General features: G+C 39.5%; 1 protein-coding gene across 4 annotated transcripts in view; it reads right to left on the bottom strand.

Annotated features, from left to right (window-relative positions):
- TNPO3 (transportin 3) overlaps positions 1–17,704 on the bottom strand; it is a 91,109-nt gene extending 73,405 nt beyond the window's left edge. The window contains exons 1-4 of one of the 4 annotated variants that reach the window (XM_064289740.1): positions 17,209–17,313; positions 7,662–7,880; positions 6,144–6,304; positions 3,694–3,765 (exon numbers count right to left, since the gene is read on the bottom strand). Coding sequence is in view for 1 of the 4 variants with exons in the window: in XM_003407268.4 (XP_003407316.1) it covers positions 17,209–17,328 (120 nt within the window). In the remaining 3 variants the exon portion in view is untranslated. Of the gene's footprint in view, positions 1–3,693; positions 3,766–6,143; positions 6,305–7,661; positions 7,881–17,208 lie in introns of all 4 variants that reach the window. The other 3 variants (XM_023544606.2, XM_064289741.1, XM_003407268.4) reach the window with 3 other exon arrangements.
- Between the last annotated feature and the right edge of the window lie 395 nt (positions 17,705–18,099).

The raw sequence follows: 18,099 nt of genomic DNA, 5'->3' as shown, positions 1-18,099 counted from the left end.
TACAGTGGCAATGGCAAGCTTAAACTGAAACTAAAACAATTACAATACCATCAAAATACCTAGGAATAAATTTAACAAAAGTGCAAGACATGTACAATAAAAACTATAAAATCTGTTGACAGAAATTTTAAAAGACCTAAATGAAGAAAATCTGTGTTCACGGACTGGAAGACTTAATATTGTCCAGACGGCAACATTCCCCAAATTGATCTGCGATTCAATACAATCCATATCAACATCCCAGCTGGCTTATTTACAGAAATTGACAAGCTGATTCTAAAACTCATTTGGAAATGCAAGGGACCCAGAATAGCCAAAACAATTTGAAAAACAACAAAGTTGGAGGATTCACACTTCCTAATTTCAAAACTTACTACAAAGTTATAGTAATCAAGACGGTGTGGTACTGGTAGAAGGTTAGACAAATACATTACTCAGGCATAAAAAGAAGCGAAGTCCTGATATATGCTACAACACAGATGAATCTTGAAACATCACGCTGTGTAAAATAACTCAGTCACAAAAGGAGAAACACTGTATGACCCCACTTACATGAAATACCTATAACAGGCAAATGTATAGAGACCAAAGTTAATTAGTGGTTCCCAGGTGCGAAAGGGAAAGCAGGAGTCATTGCTTGGCGACACTGAACTTCTGTTAAGGGTGATAAAAAATTTAGAAATTAGATAATAGTGGTGGTTGTACAACATGACGAATGGAATTAATGTCACTATAAAACATTTAAAATGGCAAATGTTTTGTTACATATATATTTACTACAATTGAAAAAACAATTCATGGTGACAGAAGTCAGTATAGTGGTTGTTGCGGGGCGGGGGGATGATTCACTGGGAAGAGGCAGGCTGTTCTATTCCTTCATGTGGTTGGCAGTTACCAAATGTCTACGCAACTAAAAAAACACTCAACTGTACACTTAAGATTGTATACTTTACTATATGCAAGTAAATTATCTCTCAATAAAAAAGTTAAAAAAAAATTTTTTTCTGAAAACAGAAAAATGTATTTTGAGACACTCTTGAAATAATCTAAACTTTAGAGAACTGCAAGGCTCCAACCTAAAAGGGAACAAAATTAATTCTTTTTTTCCAGTAAATATTTACTGACTACCTAATATGTGCCAGGCACTGTACTAGGCACTGGGAATAGAGTGGAGAACAGAACAAATACGATCCATTACCCTCAAGAAAGTCGTCATTTCTCATGGGGAGAAAGACTTTAAACAAGTAAATGTATCATTACAGAGTGTGATAAAAGCTAAGAAGGATTAAAACAGCATGTTATGAGAAGAAAAAAAGTAACCAAAATACAGAGAAAAAAAATTAAACATCAGTGATTACGCCAAGATATCAAGTCAGAAAAACTAATATTATTAGCAGAAAGGGGACCGCTGGGAAGCAGCGGCAAGTTTAGCAGTAGAGTGCGAGGTTAAGTTCATTTTAATATGGCAGACTTGAAGAAATGATAAAAACTATAAATGGAAATGTACTGGTTAGAAATGAAAAGGCCTGGGGAGTAAAAAGAACCACAGATGTTGATACAAAAATTATCAATAGTGAAGAGTTGAAGCCAAGAAAGTGAATGAAAATTCAGATGGAATGAGTACGTACGTAAACATAAAACAGGAGCCCTAGTGGCGGAATGGTTAAGCACTTGGCTGCTAACTGAAAGGCTGGCAGTTCAAACCTACCCGTGGCTCTGCAGGAGAAAGACCTAGGGATCTGGTCCTATAAAGATTATAGCCTAGAAAACTTTATGCGGCAGTTCTACTCTGGCGTATGGGGTCACTATGAGTCGAAAACCGACTCAACAGCACCTAATGACAACATAAAGAAAGAAGGTAAGAAAATTAAATACCTTGAAGCAAGCCCTTTCGGCCAAGGAGCTAAAGAAGGTAAGAAAGAAAAATGAGAAGAAAACCAAGATAATATAGAATCACAAAAGCACAAGTAGGAAAGCTCTGCAGAGTAGCTGACTGTAATGCCAAACGCCACAGAGATGCAAAGTAATACGAGCACTGAGAAAATAATTTAGCTCAGAATATTAGAAATAATAACAATGGTTATTACTAATGCCACCGCCACCAATTTGTCCTGTGTTTTCTAATTTTCAAAGAACTCTCCCTAACATTATACCATTAGTTTAAAAATAATTTTTAATAGTGAATAGTGGGGGGAAATCCCTCTCTTGATTCAGCCTTACAGCTTTAACAACAGACTCGATATAGGAGTATTACATATATACCAAAGAAATATTACATTTACTTGTACGGTGTACATTTATGCCCTTTAAACCTCTTCTATGTTTTAGTCCTAGGAAAAATAAAAGTACTAAAAGGTGAAATAACTTGCCCCATAGTAAGAAAAAAAAAAAATGCTAAGAAATTAAGGTAGACTAGAACAAAGTAATTATAGGTACTCCCGCTATCTCCAAGCTCATACAGAATCTGGAAATACTGCTCAAGAAAAAAAAAGACAGTAAGCTACGGACATAAACTTTGGAGTCTAAAACAAAAAGAGTGATAGCTGTTTATAAAAATTAGAAGGTGATATGGGTAAAACAGGAAAGGGAAGGAACAATATGATGACACGGAATGTTGGACTGAGAAAACTTCATCATCGGATGTTTTAACTCAAACCCAGGGTAGACACATGGATCGGAATAAACTCAGGGTGAAAGATAACCTAACCTTAAGCAAATACACCTAGATCTAAAGGGAAATAAGATCTTCACAACTCCTACATCTAAGAATACCTCATTCTCCTTTTATTCTGAAAATTTTATCCTAATCATTTTTTAAACAAATAATTTTCCTTAAACTTTGCTCGGCTAGTTATAGTGGCACTTCTAAATTATTTATCCAAAGACTGGGCGTTTTCAAAACCAGGATGAATGCAAAGCTTTCCATTAATAGGCCCCTGAGGAGGCTGCTGTCCTGACTTCTGCATAACCAACCTAATAGTTCTCATGTGCACTTCTACATTCTACAGAAGTCCGAAAAAATCTTCCAGAAAGGTTCATTTTAAATGCTAACATGGGATGTACTAATAGCTGTGTAACTCATATAAGGGGGGGAAAAAGACTTGGCAAACACAGAATCACAATTACTCGGATTTCAGAGTGCAAAATAGAATCAAGTTTTAGTTTGAATTATTATATAGCTAAATAAATCCAACATAACTAACTTGAAAACGATGTCTCTAGCAAGAATAAGTGAATCCTTTTACCTTAATACCACAGTACCCTTAACTTTATAAGAGCTCAATTACAGAACTCATTTTCTTTAAACTGCAATTATAATTGCTTTTAATTTTTCAATAGATTGTAAGCTTTTCAAATACAAAAAATAACCTTAATTATCTTTGCATCCTCCAAATGCATAGTTTTGACCACACAGGCATTTTAATGAAGTATACATGAAATGTAAATAAGCAAAATGAGATACCATCATCCCCTAACTCTACAACGTCTCTTGGTCCTCCCAACCATGAGCCCATCCTTTTACAAGGTAGCTGAAATACTTAGACTGGATTGGGCAACAGCTATCAGAACAGAATCCAAAATGTTTACAGCAGGACAATAAAAAACAAGCAAATCAGTTCTTTATAGATAAGAAAAACAGAAGCCCTGAGAAGATGAGACAATTTTCAGAGTCCTCATTTGTACATCACTTGCCTTACGGGGAGAGAGCCTCCGTTTTGTTTTGTTTTAAATATATCTTCTGTTTTAGTGATGAGAAGCTAAAATCTGAAGATTAAAAAAAAATTTCAGTAACAGGAACATCAAAATACAAAAAAAAAAAAAGGAAGTCTTTTCTGGAAGGAGCTTACTTTAAAAATATTACCAGTATTTCAGAAAGAGGATACTACTTAGCCTAAAACAAATATAAAACTTGCATTTTCTAATGCTCATTGTTATTATTCAGTTTTGTTTTTTTTTTAAATAAACTAAAATATAGATGACAGCTATATAAATTTCTTAGGACAATCCTACAGGGTTTTATAACAACTCCCAAATTATTCCTTGTGCACATGTATCAAGTAGAACCAATGGAAAAGAAGAACAACCTTCCTTCTGATTTCAAGCATCCTTATTTATCTCCACACTGTCTCACCTACTGTTCAAATGTGCCTCTTTTCAAATATTTATCTTTTGGAATAAGAACTAAATACAGAATGGAGCTTGAAGACATTATGTTACATAAAATAAATCAGTCACAAAAGGACAAATATTGCACGATTTCAGTTATATAAAAAGACAAGAACAGGCAAATATGTACAGAGACCAAAGTTTATTACCAGTTATCAGGGGCCTGAGAGAGAGGAAAGGGGGGGGCGAGGGGAGAGGGCTGTTGCTTATAGAGTACTGAGTTCAGTTTATGGTGATAGAAAAATCACATTAAGGGAAGGGTTGCAGAACCAATTAAAGCAAATGCTGTCAATAACTTGTACACCTATGAAAAGTGGAACTGGCAAAAACTGTGACACACAATACGGAGTCCTGGACAGAGCCAGAGAAAAATGGAAAACAAAATTCTAACTCACAAGAAAAAAAAGACCAGACTTACTGGCCTGAGAGAGGCTGAAGGAACCCTGAGAGTATGGCCTCCGGACACCCTTTTAGCTCAGTAATTAAGTCACTCCTGAGGTTCACCCTTCAGCTAAAGAGTAGTTCAGGGGCAAGGACTAGAAGGCAGGAGGGGACAGGACAACTGGTAACAGGGAGCCCAAGGTTGAGAAGGGAGGGTGTTGACATGTCGTGGGGTTGTTAACCAACGTCATAAAACACTATGTGCACTAACTTTAATGAGAAGCTAGTTTGTTCTGTTCACATTCATCTAAAGTACAATAAAAAAAATTGTGTGATACATACACTGACAACAATGACAAAAAAAAAAAGCAGCTGCTGAGGCTGCATATGTACAAATACCTTGTGGGATTCAGTTCCTTGGTTTGGAGATTTAGGGTCATGGTTTTATGGGATCCCAGTTAACTGGTCTAGTAACACGTTTAGTACTTCTATTCTACCCCTTAGCTCCTTATATAGTGCCTGGGGTCTAAAAAGTTCATAAGTGACCATCCAAGGCACAAAAATTGGTCTCTATTCACCAAGAGCAACAGAGGAAGGAGAGTCAGGAACAGGAGGAAGAAATGGAATGTGTGCCTAATAGCCTCCATGAACAACTGCCTCCTTTTGCCATGAGACAGAAGAACTGGATGGTGCCCAGGTACCATTACCAAACATTTTGATCAAAGGTTCTATAGAAGAATCCTGATCAAAATGGGAAAAATGCAGAACAGAATTTCTAATTTCCATGGAATCCAGCCTTTCTGGAGCCATGGACACTGGATGAACCCCCAAAACTACTACCCTAAAATAATCTTTAAATCTTAAACCAAAAATATCCCCTGAAGTCTTCTCAAAACCAAACAATAGTTTAGCTTAACTAGTAAAGAATGTCTGCCATGAGTATTATGCTCTTTTGTGGTAATATGGGATCAAATTGACAAGAGCAACTCAAAAACTAGATGGGAACCTTAGGGGGCAGTGAGTTTATGTTAATGGGGGAGGAATAACTCAGAAAAGGAGGGTGAAAATGGTTACACAACTTGAAGAATGTAATCAATGTCACTGAACTGTACACATAAAAACTTGAATTGCTATGTTTTTGCTGTGCATAGTGTCAAAACAACAAAATAAAAAAATTTTTAAAAAAGAACTAAATATAAGAGTAACTTCTAAAGAAACCTGGCAAACTTGAATAGCATAAGCTACTGGAGAAAACTGTCAATGAAAAATTACCGATAATGATACTGCCAGTACTGAATGGTAAGGAGGCATACTTTGATTTTATTTTGAATTCTAGGAAGGTTTAAGAATTGTTGGCATCCATAAAGTAACCTGTAGTTGATCTTGCTATGGTCAATGAGTCATACAGAAAATGCAATGAAATTCTGATACCCTAGACACTACAGTACTGTTCTTCTCCTGTGCTAAACTGCAGAAGGAAGGGAGAGGGAGAAATGGAAGAAGGGAGGAAGGAAGGGAGGGAAAGAAGAAGGGAAGGGAAGAGGGAGGGAGGAAGAGAGGACAGATTCTTTACAAGGAGAGAATAAAGCACTTACACTTCATAGGACTTTCTAGCCACAGATGCCAGGTGCTACCCACTGAAATCCAGGCTTGGACTAAGCTCCACATTTCAGTAAGGACCATCTCAACCGAAGCCTGGGGCTCAGAGTCAGCAGGAGGAAGCTGCAGCTCCCACTAGCAGCACATTTCAAAGAGGCTGCAACAAGAGAACATTTTCCATTTAAGCATCTAATTCCAATCTTCCATTTCACAAAGCAGTAGCAGAACAGGCCTTTATAGCCAAGTCTTTTCAAAGGATTATTTCCATGACTATGTAAATGAATATGAGGCAGGCTACAGCCCAACAATCCTTTCCCTAACATGCTCTAAGTCCTTCATTATACTTCACAGCAGACCCTAAAAGGACTCTCCCCTTTCTTCTTCAATGGTACACTGTTGCTCCAAGGCTCACTTCTACTCCAACAGTTTTAAAACTGCTGAAGTAATTGAAATCACTGAACAGGCCCTCAAGAATACAACCACACCCCGACAGGAGCCTAAGGACTCATCAGCTGCCAAGAACTAGAAGAGGATTACGACCGCTGGTTAATCCCACACAAAAAACTCCTCAAATTAAGCAGAATTACTTAAAATACTTCACTGAGCTCTGACAAATAAAAAATGGGGTTCTGGCAAGACAAATATTTGATTGAGACATGAAAAGTAATATAAAATTGTCAGGTTGCCTTTTTTTTTTGACATTTCAGTTAATGAATAATATATTTATTAAATAAGGACTTTCAAAGATTTGTAGTATACTGGAGTGCGGGGCTACATCAGAGCACAGAGTGAAAAGAATTCTTAAAAAGAAGACTATAAATCGGTCAAACAAAGCAACTTTTTAAGACACATGCCCTGAAACAATATGATATAAAGCTAGAAAATCTGAATTTCTCAAATCAAGAAAAAATTGTTTTCATGAGACAGGTAAAGAAAGAAGTCTAACTTATCTGAAACAGAAAAGGTAATTTTTTAAAGTCAGTCAACTAGTTTTTGTATCTAATACTTCATGGGAATTTTACAAATTTTAGAAAATTGCTACGTGGTATTCTTCGACAATGGTGAGAGAAACTGATCCAAAGGGATCTTATTTAAGAAAAACATAAGCCGAAGGACTTGTAAGATGACCATCACTATCAAAAAAAAATTTTTTTCAATATAACCTATTTTGCAAGATAGTATGAAGTAGAGAAAAGACACCAGGATGAAATGAAACTGAATACCCTTAACACAGCAGTGATAAGTAAACACTCACTTTCAAAGGCAGGGTTTCAAAAGCAAATAATCATAAAGCCTCTAGCAAGCTTCCAGGCTCATAAAATATTCTGGTACGCAAACTAAGTAGCTTTTTTTTTTTTTTTTAATTTCATTTATTTTGTTGTTGTTGAGAACATACAACATTAAGTAACCTGATGCAAAAAAAAAAAAAAAAAAAAACCCTCATTTATAGCCAAATTTCATTTTCACAACCATCTCTAAAATAATTAGATATTTAAAAGGAAAATATTATTTACCTAACAGGAGGGAGGAGATTCCTAATTAAAAATTACTCTTTAAAACATTGTAAGGTATCCAAATTCCAGGATATATACTCCGACACTCTGCGAATCAACTCTGGAAGACGCAGTGCCCATTCGCATCGTTCTACCTTGCTCTCGAAGGAAGGATCGGTAAGACCAAATGGCGTACTGCATAGTGTGGTCTCCTTGGTTTCGGACAAAATTCCAGTGCTTCTAGGATAAACATTATCAAACAATTTTACGTCATAATAAAAACCCGTACCTGTTGCCATCGAGTCAATTCTGACTCATAGCGACCCTAACCCTATAGAACAGCGCAGAACTGTCCCACAGGGTTTCCAAGGAGCAGCTGGTGGATTCGAACTGCCAACTTTTTGGTTAACAGCCGTAGCTCTTAGCCACTGTGCCACCAATAGCCTCTGTCAAATGAATCTTGGCTTAACTTTGTAGCTGTGTCCGCACGTAAGCTGATACCGAGATGCCCTGCTTGAAATTTTTTCATGCCAGGATGTAAAGAATCCCTACCCAAATTTAAAATCCTGTCTATGTGAATATTAACTCCAAGAAGGCCTGAAAAAAGGTAAACAGAAAGTCTGAATACATAAAATCGACTTGGGATGGGATTAATTGAAGCATGCATTCATTCCTTGATAATGACTTAACTGTGGGTCTTGCTAGCTGTACCACACAGCCCTGATTTAAAAGTAGAAAATATCAAGCTTGAAATCATTATGCTTGAAGCAAATGGAGGGCCTGTATTTTTCTATTCCTGAAAGCCAAAAATACAGAAATGCCTTTCCTTTCATCACTGGTCTCTATCCCTGCCTACCTGAGCAAGTTTTAAAACAACTCATTAAAACCAGAAGAATGGGAATTTTACCGACCATATTAAGCATATGCTAACTTGACTACCTTACACAATACTTTTAGCTAGATATCTCGCAAATTTTATAAGTTTGAAAAATTTGTATTTTTAACTTGTACAAAAAATTCAAATTTTTCAAACTTATAAAATTTGCGAGATATCTAGCTAAAAGTATTGTATAAGGTAGTCAAGTGTTAGAAAACAGGATTTTCAAGTCTAGTCCAAGTATATTCTCCCACTTTGGGGTATCTGTTTAAATGGTATTACACTATGGCTGAGATAAAAAATAAAGCAATGAAACAGTGAATACAAAGAAAAACAAGAAAAATTGTGCTATGGGCTTGAGAAAAATTAAGTAAAAACTGTAATGTAAACGCTATTAACAGAAAACCTCTCACCAAAAACAAAAGAATGAGAGGAAAGGATAAGAAAAGAACTTGTATCTTAATATTTTTATTTTGGAAACTCTATCAGAAAGAGGAAAGTTAACTTAGTCCTTTTTAAGGGCTTCTGTATGCCAAACACTACAAAATTATCCTCTTTAGCAGTATTGTGAACTTCCAATAAAGGGAAATAAGGCTTCCCTCTGGGGCTTCACCTGTACAGCAGTAAAGCAGTCTATTGTAAACACTCTGGTAATATTTTAGGACCATGGTGCAAGCTAGAGAAATACAAAAGGTAATCCGAGCAATCTCAAATTCCTATGAATTAAGTTGTTTTTAAAATTCTATACAATTGATTTTCCATTTCCCCTAACAGTATAATCACCATGAAAGAATGCTGAAGAAATGCCTGGAAAGCTTTCGAAGAAAACTGTGTTATAATTAGAAAATGTAGCAGAGCTCTAATAATTTTATATACAGAATCAAACCATCAATCAACTCTGGCTCAAGGCCTCGGAAGACAAGGAATAAAGTAATCCAAATACTGACTACCACGCCAACAGAAATACCATCACAAATTCATACACACAGGCTCCAACACACCAAAGACATGAAATGTTCTATATCTACACTGTCCAGTGCAATAGCACTAACCAAAAGTGGCTACTGGACACTTGAAATACGGCTAGTGCCACTTAGGAAATTATTTTTAATTTTAATTAAATTTAAACAGGTACACATGGCTAGTGACTACTGTATGGATGATGCAGCTAAACTGGTCAGCTCTTTGGGAGAAAAGCTTTTGATTTTTACTATTTACTTATATACCCCATTTCTAGCACAGTACAAGGCATTCATTATTTATACATTCATTGAACTGATCCACAGAAGCTGTATAGAGACATTTTCTATTTTCTAAGAGGCCTTCCTTTAAAAGGTCATTATGTTTTCAGTCTCCACTGGAGAATTAAGGCATGAGAATAAACGATGTCTACATTCTAAGGTAAGTCAAATCAATGACTGCAACTGCTAGAGAAAACCAGCTTTTAGAACTGGCTAAAAGAATCTAGGCTAAAGAATCAAGAAATTCCAAAGAGGAAACACACTGGGAGAGAAGTGTGAAGCTGATTAGTCCATGACCCATGACCTTCCTGATCTGATACTTAGAAAATTCCCCAAGACATATGATAGAAACCAAACATGATAATCCAAACTTAGTCCATCATTTGATTCACGGTTTTCACCATTCCTTTCCAGTTTCTATACAGGACTTTTACAAAACTTTTGAGGTAACCTCTAACCCACAAATTGTCTCTGTAAAAGCAGTGTCCTCTAAGTGTTCAGAACAGGCCCCTGTCAGACAGGCCTCAAAATAATTTTATTTCTTTTACAGCACTTTGAAGATATCACATCTGCCTATCACATAAAGCATAACCACAGCTGTATGTTGTTTACAAGAACTGTGGTGGACAGAAAGTTGAACATAACGAATACTAACTCTTCAGAAAATGGCTCTTTTAAAAACTGGCTTTACATTAAACCAAAAAAAACCAAACCCTTTAGAGAAATGCAAATCAAAACTACAATGAGATACCATCTCACTTCAACGAGGCTGGCTTTAATCCAAAAAACAAAATAATAACTGTTGGAGAGGTTGTGGAGAGACTGGAACACTTATACACTGGTGGTGGGAATGTCAAATGGTACAACCTCTTTAGAAATCATTTGGCGCTTCCTTAAAAAGCTAGAAATAGAACTACCATAAGATCCAGCAATCCCACTCCTTGGAATATATCCAAGAGAAATAAGAGACTTTATACAAACATATAGCACACCCATGTTCACTGCAGCACTGTTTACAATAGCAAAAATATGGAAGCAACCAAGGTGTCCATGAACAGACGAATGGATAAATAAATTATGGTATAGTCAGACAATGGAATACTATGCATCGATAAAGAACACTGATGAATCCGTGAAACATCTCATGACATGGAGGGATCTGGAAGGCATTATGCTGAGTGAAATTAGTCAGTTGCAAAAGGACAAATATTATATGAGAACGTTATTATAAGAACTCAAGAAACAGTTTAAACACAGAAGAAAATATTCTTTGATGGTTATAAGGCTGGGGAGGGAGGGAGGGAGGGAGAGGAGTATTCACCATTAGCAGACAAGAGCTATTTTAGGTTAAGGGAAAGACAACACACAGTACAAGAGAGGTCAGCACAACTGGACTAAACCAAAAGCAAAGAAGTTTCCTGAATAAACCAAACACTTTGAAGGCCAGAGAAGTAGGCTCAGGGGTCTGGGGACCATGGTTTCAGGGGACATCTAAGTCAATCAGCATAATAAAATCTATTAAGAAAACATTCTGCATCCCACTTCGGTGAGGGCCGTCTGGGGTCTTAAACACTATCAAGTGGCGATCTAAGATGCATCAACTGGTCTCAAGCCACCTGGAGCAAAGGAGAATGAAGAACACCAAACACACAAGGTAATTATAAGCCCGAGAGACAGAAAGGGCCACATTAATCAGAGACTACATCAGCCTGAGACCAGAACTAGATGGTGCCTGGCTATAACCAACTACTGCCCTGACAGGGAACACAACAGGGAATCCCTGATGGAGCAGTAGAGCAATGGGATGCAGACCTCAAATCTTCGTAAAAAGACCGGACTCAATGGTCTCACTGAGATTAGAAGGACCCCAGAGGTCATGGTCCCCAGACCTTCTGTTAGTCAGAGACTGGGACCATTCCCAAAGCCACCTCTTCAGACAGGGATTAGACTGGACTATAGGACAGAAAGGAAACCCTGGTGGCATAGTGGTTAAGTGCTATGGCTGCTGACCAAGAGGCTGGCAGTTCGAATTCACCAGGCGCTCCTTGGAAACTGTATTGGGCAGTTCTACTCTGTCCTATAGGGTCGCTATGAGTCGGAATCAACTCGACGGCAGTGGGTTTTTGGTATAGGACAGAAAATGATACTGGTAAGGAGTGAGCTTCTTGGTTCAAGTAGACACATGAGACTACGTGGGCAGTGTCTGGAGGGGAGGTGAGAAGGCAGAGAGGGACAGAAGCTGGCTGAATTGACACAGGAAAAACAGGGTAGAGAGGAGTGTGCTGTCTCATTAGGGGGAGAGCAACTAGGAGTACATAGCAAGGTATGAGACTGACCTGATTTGTAAACTTCCACTCAAAGCACAATCAAAATTTAAAAATTTAAAGAAAAAGGCAAAAAAAAAAAAAACTGGCTTTACAGCAAACCAAGCAAACTGTGTTCTTTACCAATTTCAAACAGAAAATTAAAATACAATGCTTTTTACTATACTAAACCAGGCTTCTGGTTACAAATGCCATTTAATGACTACTTCAAGACAGCTTTACTAAATCAAAAAGTTCCTCTCCCTTTCTGTACCTGACTCTTTCCATGTATGCAATATGAACTTATCTCACAGAACTTTTTTACAAAAGGTTGGAAAGGCTGAAAACAAAGCATCACAGACGGGTGAATAATAATGTTTATATTCAATCATCCATGGATATGCTGGAGTGAGACAGCAAAATAAATGAAATTTACAGATTAAGACAAATTTAAGTCAACTGTCCCTTGGAGGTACTTCCAAGCAGATAATTCATTCAACAAACATTTTTAAGAATCAGACATCTTGATCGTTTCTCTTTCTTAATAATCATGGTTTGTTCCTTCAACTACGGGTACAGGACTACATAAACAAATATAAGTGACAAGAATCCTACAGTCCGGTGGGAAAGATAAAATAAATTTTCAAAAAACAGCAAACGCACGAAATAAAGTGCTCTAGGAGTTCAGTATGGGAAAACTGACTTTCAGCTGAAGAGAACTAGTGACACCTTGAAGGAGAAAGTAGAAATTAGGCTGGGCTTTTAAAAGATGGGTTAGTTTCTGCACTGGAAAACAGAGTTAATAGATAAAAGCAAAAAGGTAAGAAATCAAGGAAGTAACAAAATTGAACAAAGGCAGGGCATCTTTCCCCCCCGCTCCCCCAACCAAAAAAAAAAAAAAGACATTTATTTACTATGGGAGATACTACAAGTATATGAATGCTGACAAAAAGGACCCGATAAAGGATCCTGGAGATAGAGGATAAACAAAATACTAAGGTCCCTGAGAATTCAGAAGATGAAGCACAGGGCACACCTGGGTCTGACAGAAGGCGGAGCAGTGGGATTCACTCATGCAGAAGTTTACTAAATCAGAGGGGAAGGATTTATGGTATGGTATAGCTAGGAAAGTGACTGGAATGACTGACTTTGGAATCCAAAATGGATAAGGAGAGAAGTAAAGACAGGGAGACCTAATAAGGAAAAAGTACAGGAGATAGTCAATGGATTGAGGTTTTGGTGAAATTTAAGAACTAATACAAGGTCTTCTGATTAACAGAACCCTGGTGGAGCATGGTTACAGCATTTAGCTGTCAACGAAAAGGCTGGCAGTTCGAACCCACCAGCAACTCTGCAGGTAAAAGATGTAGCAGTCTGCTTCTGTAAAGATTGTTGCTGTTAATGGGCCACTGAGTCAGTTCCGACTCATAGCAACCCTGTGTAACACAGAATAACACTGCATGATCTTCACAATCGTTGCTATGCTTGAGCCCATTGTTGCAGCCACTGTGTCAATCCATCTCATTGAAGGTCTTCCTCTTTTCCACTGACCCCTCTACTTTACCAAGCATGATGGCCTTCTCCAGGGACTGATCGCTCCTGGCAACATGTCCAAAGTATGTAAGACGCAGTCTCGCCATCCTTGCTTCTAAGGAGCATTTTGGTTGTCCTTCTTCCAAGACAGATTTGTTCATTCTTTTGGCAGTCCATGGTATATTCAACATTCTTCACCAACACCACAATTCAAAGGCATCCACTCCGAGGAACCATCTTTCTCGGGAATAGGCATAGATATGAATCTCTTCCAGTCAGTTGGCCAGGTAGCTGTCTTTCAAATTTCTTGGCATAGATTTGTGAGCACTTCCAGCACTGCATCCATTTGCTGAAACATCTCAATTGGTATTCTGCCAATTCCTTGAGCCTTGTTTTTCACCAATGCCTTCAGTGCAGCTTGGACTTCTTCCTTCAGTACCATCAGTTACTGATCATGTGCTACCTCTTGAAATAGCTGAACGTCAACCAATTCTTTTTGGTATCATGCCTCTGTGTATTCCTTCCATTTTCTTTTGATGCTTCCTGTAAAGATTACAGCCTTGGAAACCCTGTGGTGCAGTTCTACTCTATCCTATAGGGTTGCTATGAGTCAGAATCAACTTAACAGCAATGGGTTTGGGTTTTGTTTTTTGATTTTTTTTTTGGAGGGGGTGGCTGACTGAACGCATTCTGTTTGCCTCAGGGCCCTTCCAAAAATCCACTAAAACGAGAGTAAATTAACAATAAAGGTGGGAATCCACAAAGACAAAGAGAATAGAAACAAATGACAGATGCCAACAAAACTGTGGAGACTAGAAAGCGAATGGGTAAGTGTTGACTGCCTTAGCAGATCTGAGAAGGCTTGTCTGGTGGAGAGAGGGGACACAGGATGAGAATGGGGAAGCCAAGGAGCAACCTGATTCATATTACAAAATCCCAGAAAGGCTCAGAAATTGGAAGCACCAAGTACAGCTGAAGGCAGATGCACAGGTGGAGTTAAAAACAAAGGAGGGGTTGAAAATCTGTAAGAAGCCGTTAGACTCCTAGATTCCCTCCTGATTGAGTGCCAAGGCTACTATCTTCCCACCATCACAGAATATTCAGGGTCTATTTTGGGAAGACTGAAATAGAGGGACTCTGGACTCTTCAACAGAGCCCTGGTGGCACTGTGGTTAAAAGCTCGGCTACTAACCAAAAGGTCAGCAGTTCGAATCCACCAGCCGCTCCTCTGAAACTCTACAGGGCAGTTCTACTCTGTCCTACAGGGTCACTAAGAGTTGGAATTGACTCAACGGCAGCGGGTTTGGTTTTGGTCGGTTGGACTCTTGGACAACAGACTCAGCTAAGGATAGGAATATAATACTGAAAATAAGAAATTAAATTAAAGCCTACGTAGTTATTGGTGAAATCCACTCCCAGCTCATTCCCCAACCTGGCTCTGAGAACACTGGCTGTCTAGCTTATGACTCCCAGGCAGATAATTAGAAGATTCTTCTCAGGGACAAACTGGCCCCCAAAAACCAGACCAACAGGAAGGCAATGGGAGAGAAGCAGCAGAGGTTCTCTTCTCAGCTATCCATCAAATGAGGGATGGACATTGATGATGTGTGACTGTGCTGGATATTTTCCAGGTCCGCTTCCCCACCCTTCTTACCATGCTTTCCGCCCTAGTGGGCTGGCCTGTATGGACTATATCAACAGGTTCTTGTATCCCCTGACTTCTGGTTGGGTTTGGCCAGTGAGGAGTACCAGCAGGAGACCAGACAAGAACGAGGTCGAGATATTTAGTCCTCCAGCTTCCTCCCTACAAGGTCACATCAAACTGTCTGTGTCACTTCAACTGAAAAGTCACCACTCCTCTCAAGGCACCAAACTCTATACACTTTTTTCAAGTTTGAGTAACCACTTCATTTCCTATCGCCCCTTCAGACCTAAGGATGTTAACGGTTTGGCTACAAATAGTACCTTTATAAAATAAGCCCTTCTCTAATTATTCTATTCCAAATGTGCCATCTGCTTCTGTTGGGATCCTGACTATTAACAGTAGTGATGAAGATGACAATAGGTTGTAAGAGTGGTGGAAAATACAGAAAAGTGACTGACATTAAATAACATATTTTGAGCTGTATGTGTCAAGAACTTTTCTAAGTTCTTTGTAGGTATTGACTCATTTAATCACAAGTACCCCTATATGGTAAGTAGGACTTTTTGCCTGGCTCATTTCCATATACCAAGGCCAAGAACAGCTGCTAGTACATGCTAAGTACTCAAATACTGATTTAAATACATACACGATAAGCAGGTTTAGAAGGGAAGTGCTGGCTTCTGTAGTATGATGTAGCATTACTCCTATTTATACTTTAGGCACATAAGGGATATGTGACTCCCCACGTCACGGAAACAGACTACTAAATGAGAGCATAATATGAATGATTTTCTTATGTAGCTTAAAGTGAGTCTTATCTTTCCAAGTAAACCAGGATCTCGGCTTTGATTCTAAAAACTAACTGTAATAAATGACACATACTGAGTTGAGAAATGTTTCTGTAATCTATATTTTTTACAACTTTTTAAAAACTGTAATACTCAAAGTCAAAGTCACAAATTTTAAAAGATTTACTACGTGCTTGCAGCCTACTAGTTATGAGTTTTTTGTCTTTTTTTTAGAGGGAAATTTTTTAGAAAGTATGCTTGGGACTATAAAACACAAAAACAAGAAAGTTAAGGTGCGTATTTTGTCCGCTTGTATAAGCCTCTCGGTTTGCAAAGTACTTTGCAATTCGTAAATTAAATCCTGCTTCAAGGACCTAAGGCAGGACAGTAAAGGTGAGTGTGAAAATTTGAGGTTGGAAGCATAAGTGAGTCAAAGAATGCTGAAATAATAGATAGGTATGATAGTTTGTAATTATAGATAACAAGCAGCTTTTCTCAAACACCTCACAGGATGCTTACAACAGTTCTATGGAACCGTGATATCCCAGCTTAATTAAAAAAAAAAAAAACTGAAAGTCAGGGAAGTGACAAAATCAGAAAACCAATATGCAGCAAAATGAGAATTCCAAAGATTTTCTAAAGCAGAATTGACACTTTTTTCTTTACACTGTTACACCCCCAAAACAAGGGGAAAACTCACATGTACAACAATCCAGGCACCTAGTAAGTTTCAAGAATAAGGAGCTCAAACCAGAGTGAGCATCGGCGAGCAAGAGTGAGGTGTGAGATGGGAAGAAACTGCCAGATGTAACACCTGGAAACGGGGTGACCACGGATAAAGGCTGGCATTGGACTGATGGAAGACGAAACGGAAGGGCAGGACCACAGAAGCAATAGCAAGTGTAAAACTTAAGGCAGGCTAGATCGATGCCACAAGCGAAAAGTACAGGATTTACCAAGCAGGTTCTACGGGTTGGGAAAAGGGCCAGTTCGCGAAGCAGCTGCTGCGACTAGTTTCCGAGAAGCGGCAAAGCAGCAGCTTCGCAGCCCCACCCCGCGGCAGCCGCTCCTCCCCAAGGAGGACCTCACGAGGCCCAAAGCCAGGCTGAGGCTGCCCCCTCGAGCCGGGGTCTCACTCCGCCCTGCCCCGCGGCGCAGAACGGCCTCTTCAGGCCCCTCACCGAGCGCTGCAGCTCCCCCAGCCAAAACGAGGCGCGCTCCTTTCCGCTGGGATCTGGGTCGTGGTAAAGCGCCTGTACTGCCTGATACACGAGCTGCAGAGTCGGCTTCGCCCCTTCCATGGTGCTGGTGGCAGTGGCGGCAGCGATGGCTCTGGCTCCCTTCCCAAGGCTTCTCCGGTTGCTCCGCCTTTGCGCTTCCTCACTGCCTCGGCCACGACCGCTCCCTGACTGGCGCCATCTCCTCCTCTTTGGCCGTTACCAGGGCAGGGGGGTTCAGCGTAGAAGTTGCCCCCTCGGAAACAGCGGTCAGGCCGTATTCAGGTTCCTGCCCTTTTTCCCGATCCTTCCACTAGGGTCCAGAGTTCTGAGTCCGGACGCTGATGCTCGCGTCCTTAGCCACCGTCTTTTCCTCAGAAGTCTATTCCCAATAGACAGAAACCACGCTCAGGACCTCAGCCGCGTTTACCCGGACCGGAAGCGGCAGCACAGATACCTTTAGCACACTTCCGCCGGGTGCTCTATAAACGGCCTCCTCCCCGCCACGCCTCCTCGTCCTCCCGCCCCTTCCGGAAGTGACCCTGCTGTGCCAGGACCCTGGGAGACAGGGTTGGGTTAGGTGCTCTCCGTTTCTTCCGTCCGGCTGGAGCATTAGGACCAGTTTGTGGCCCAACCCTGAGCTGGTCTCCTCTTCTAGGCATTGTAGCATGTGTCTTTACTCCCCCTTCTGACTTCCCCATCCCTCTTCAAAGAACCTTTTCTGGCCCTCAAGAACCAGACGTGTCAGTTTAACCATATGTAGAGTGTCTGCTGTACTGGAGACCCAAAGATGACTTAAATCACCGTACTTGGCGCTAACTCTGCTGGAGAAGTTAAGACCTAAAATAGGTGCCG

The sequence above is a fragment of the Loxodonta africana genome, chromosome 8, assembly GCF_030014295.1.
Source record: "Loxodonta africana isolate mLoxAfr1 chromosome 8, mLoxAfr1.hap2, whole genome shotgun sequence".
Classification (NCBI taxonomy): domain Eukaryota; kingdom Metazoa; phylum Chordata; class Mammalia; order Proboscidea; family Elephantidae; genus Loxodonta; species Loxodonta africana.
Note: the sequence above shows the minus strand (reverse complement) of the source record. Positions and strands in the feature narration are given on the sequence as shown.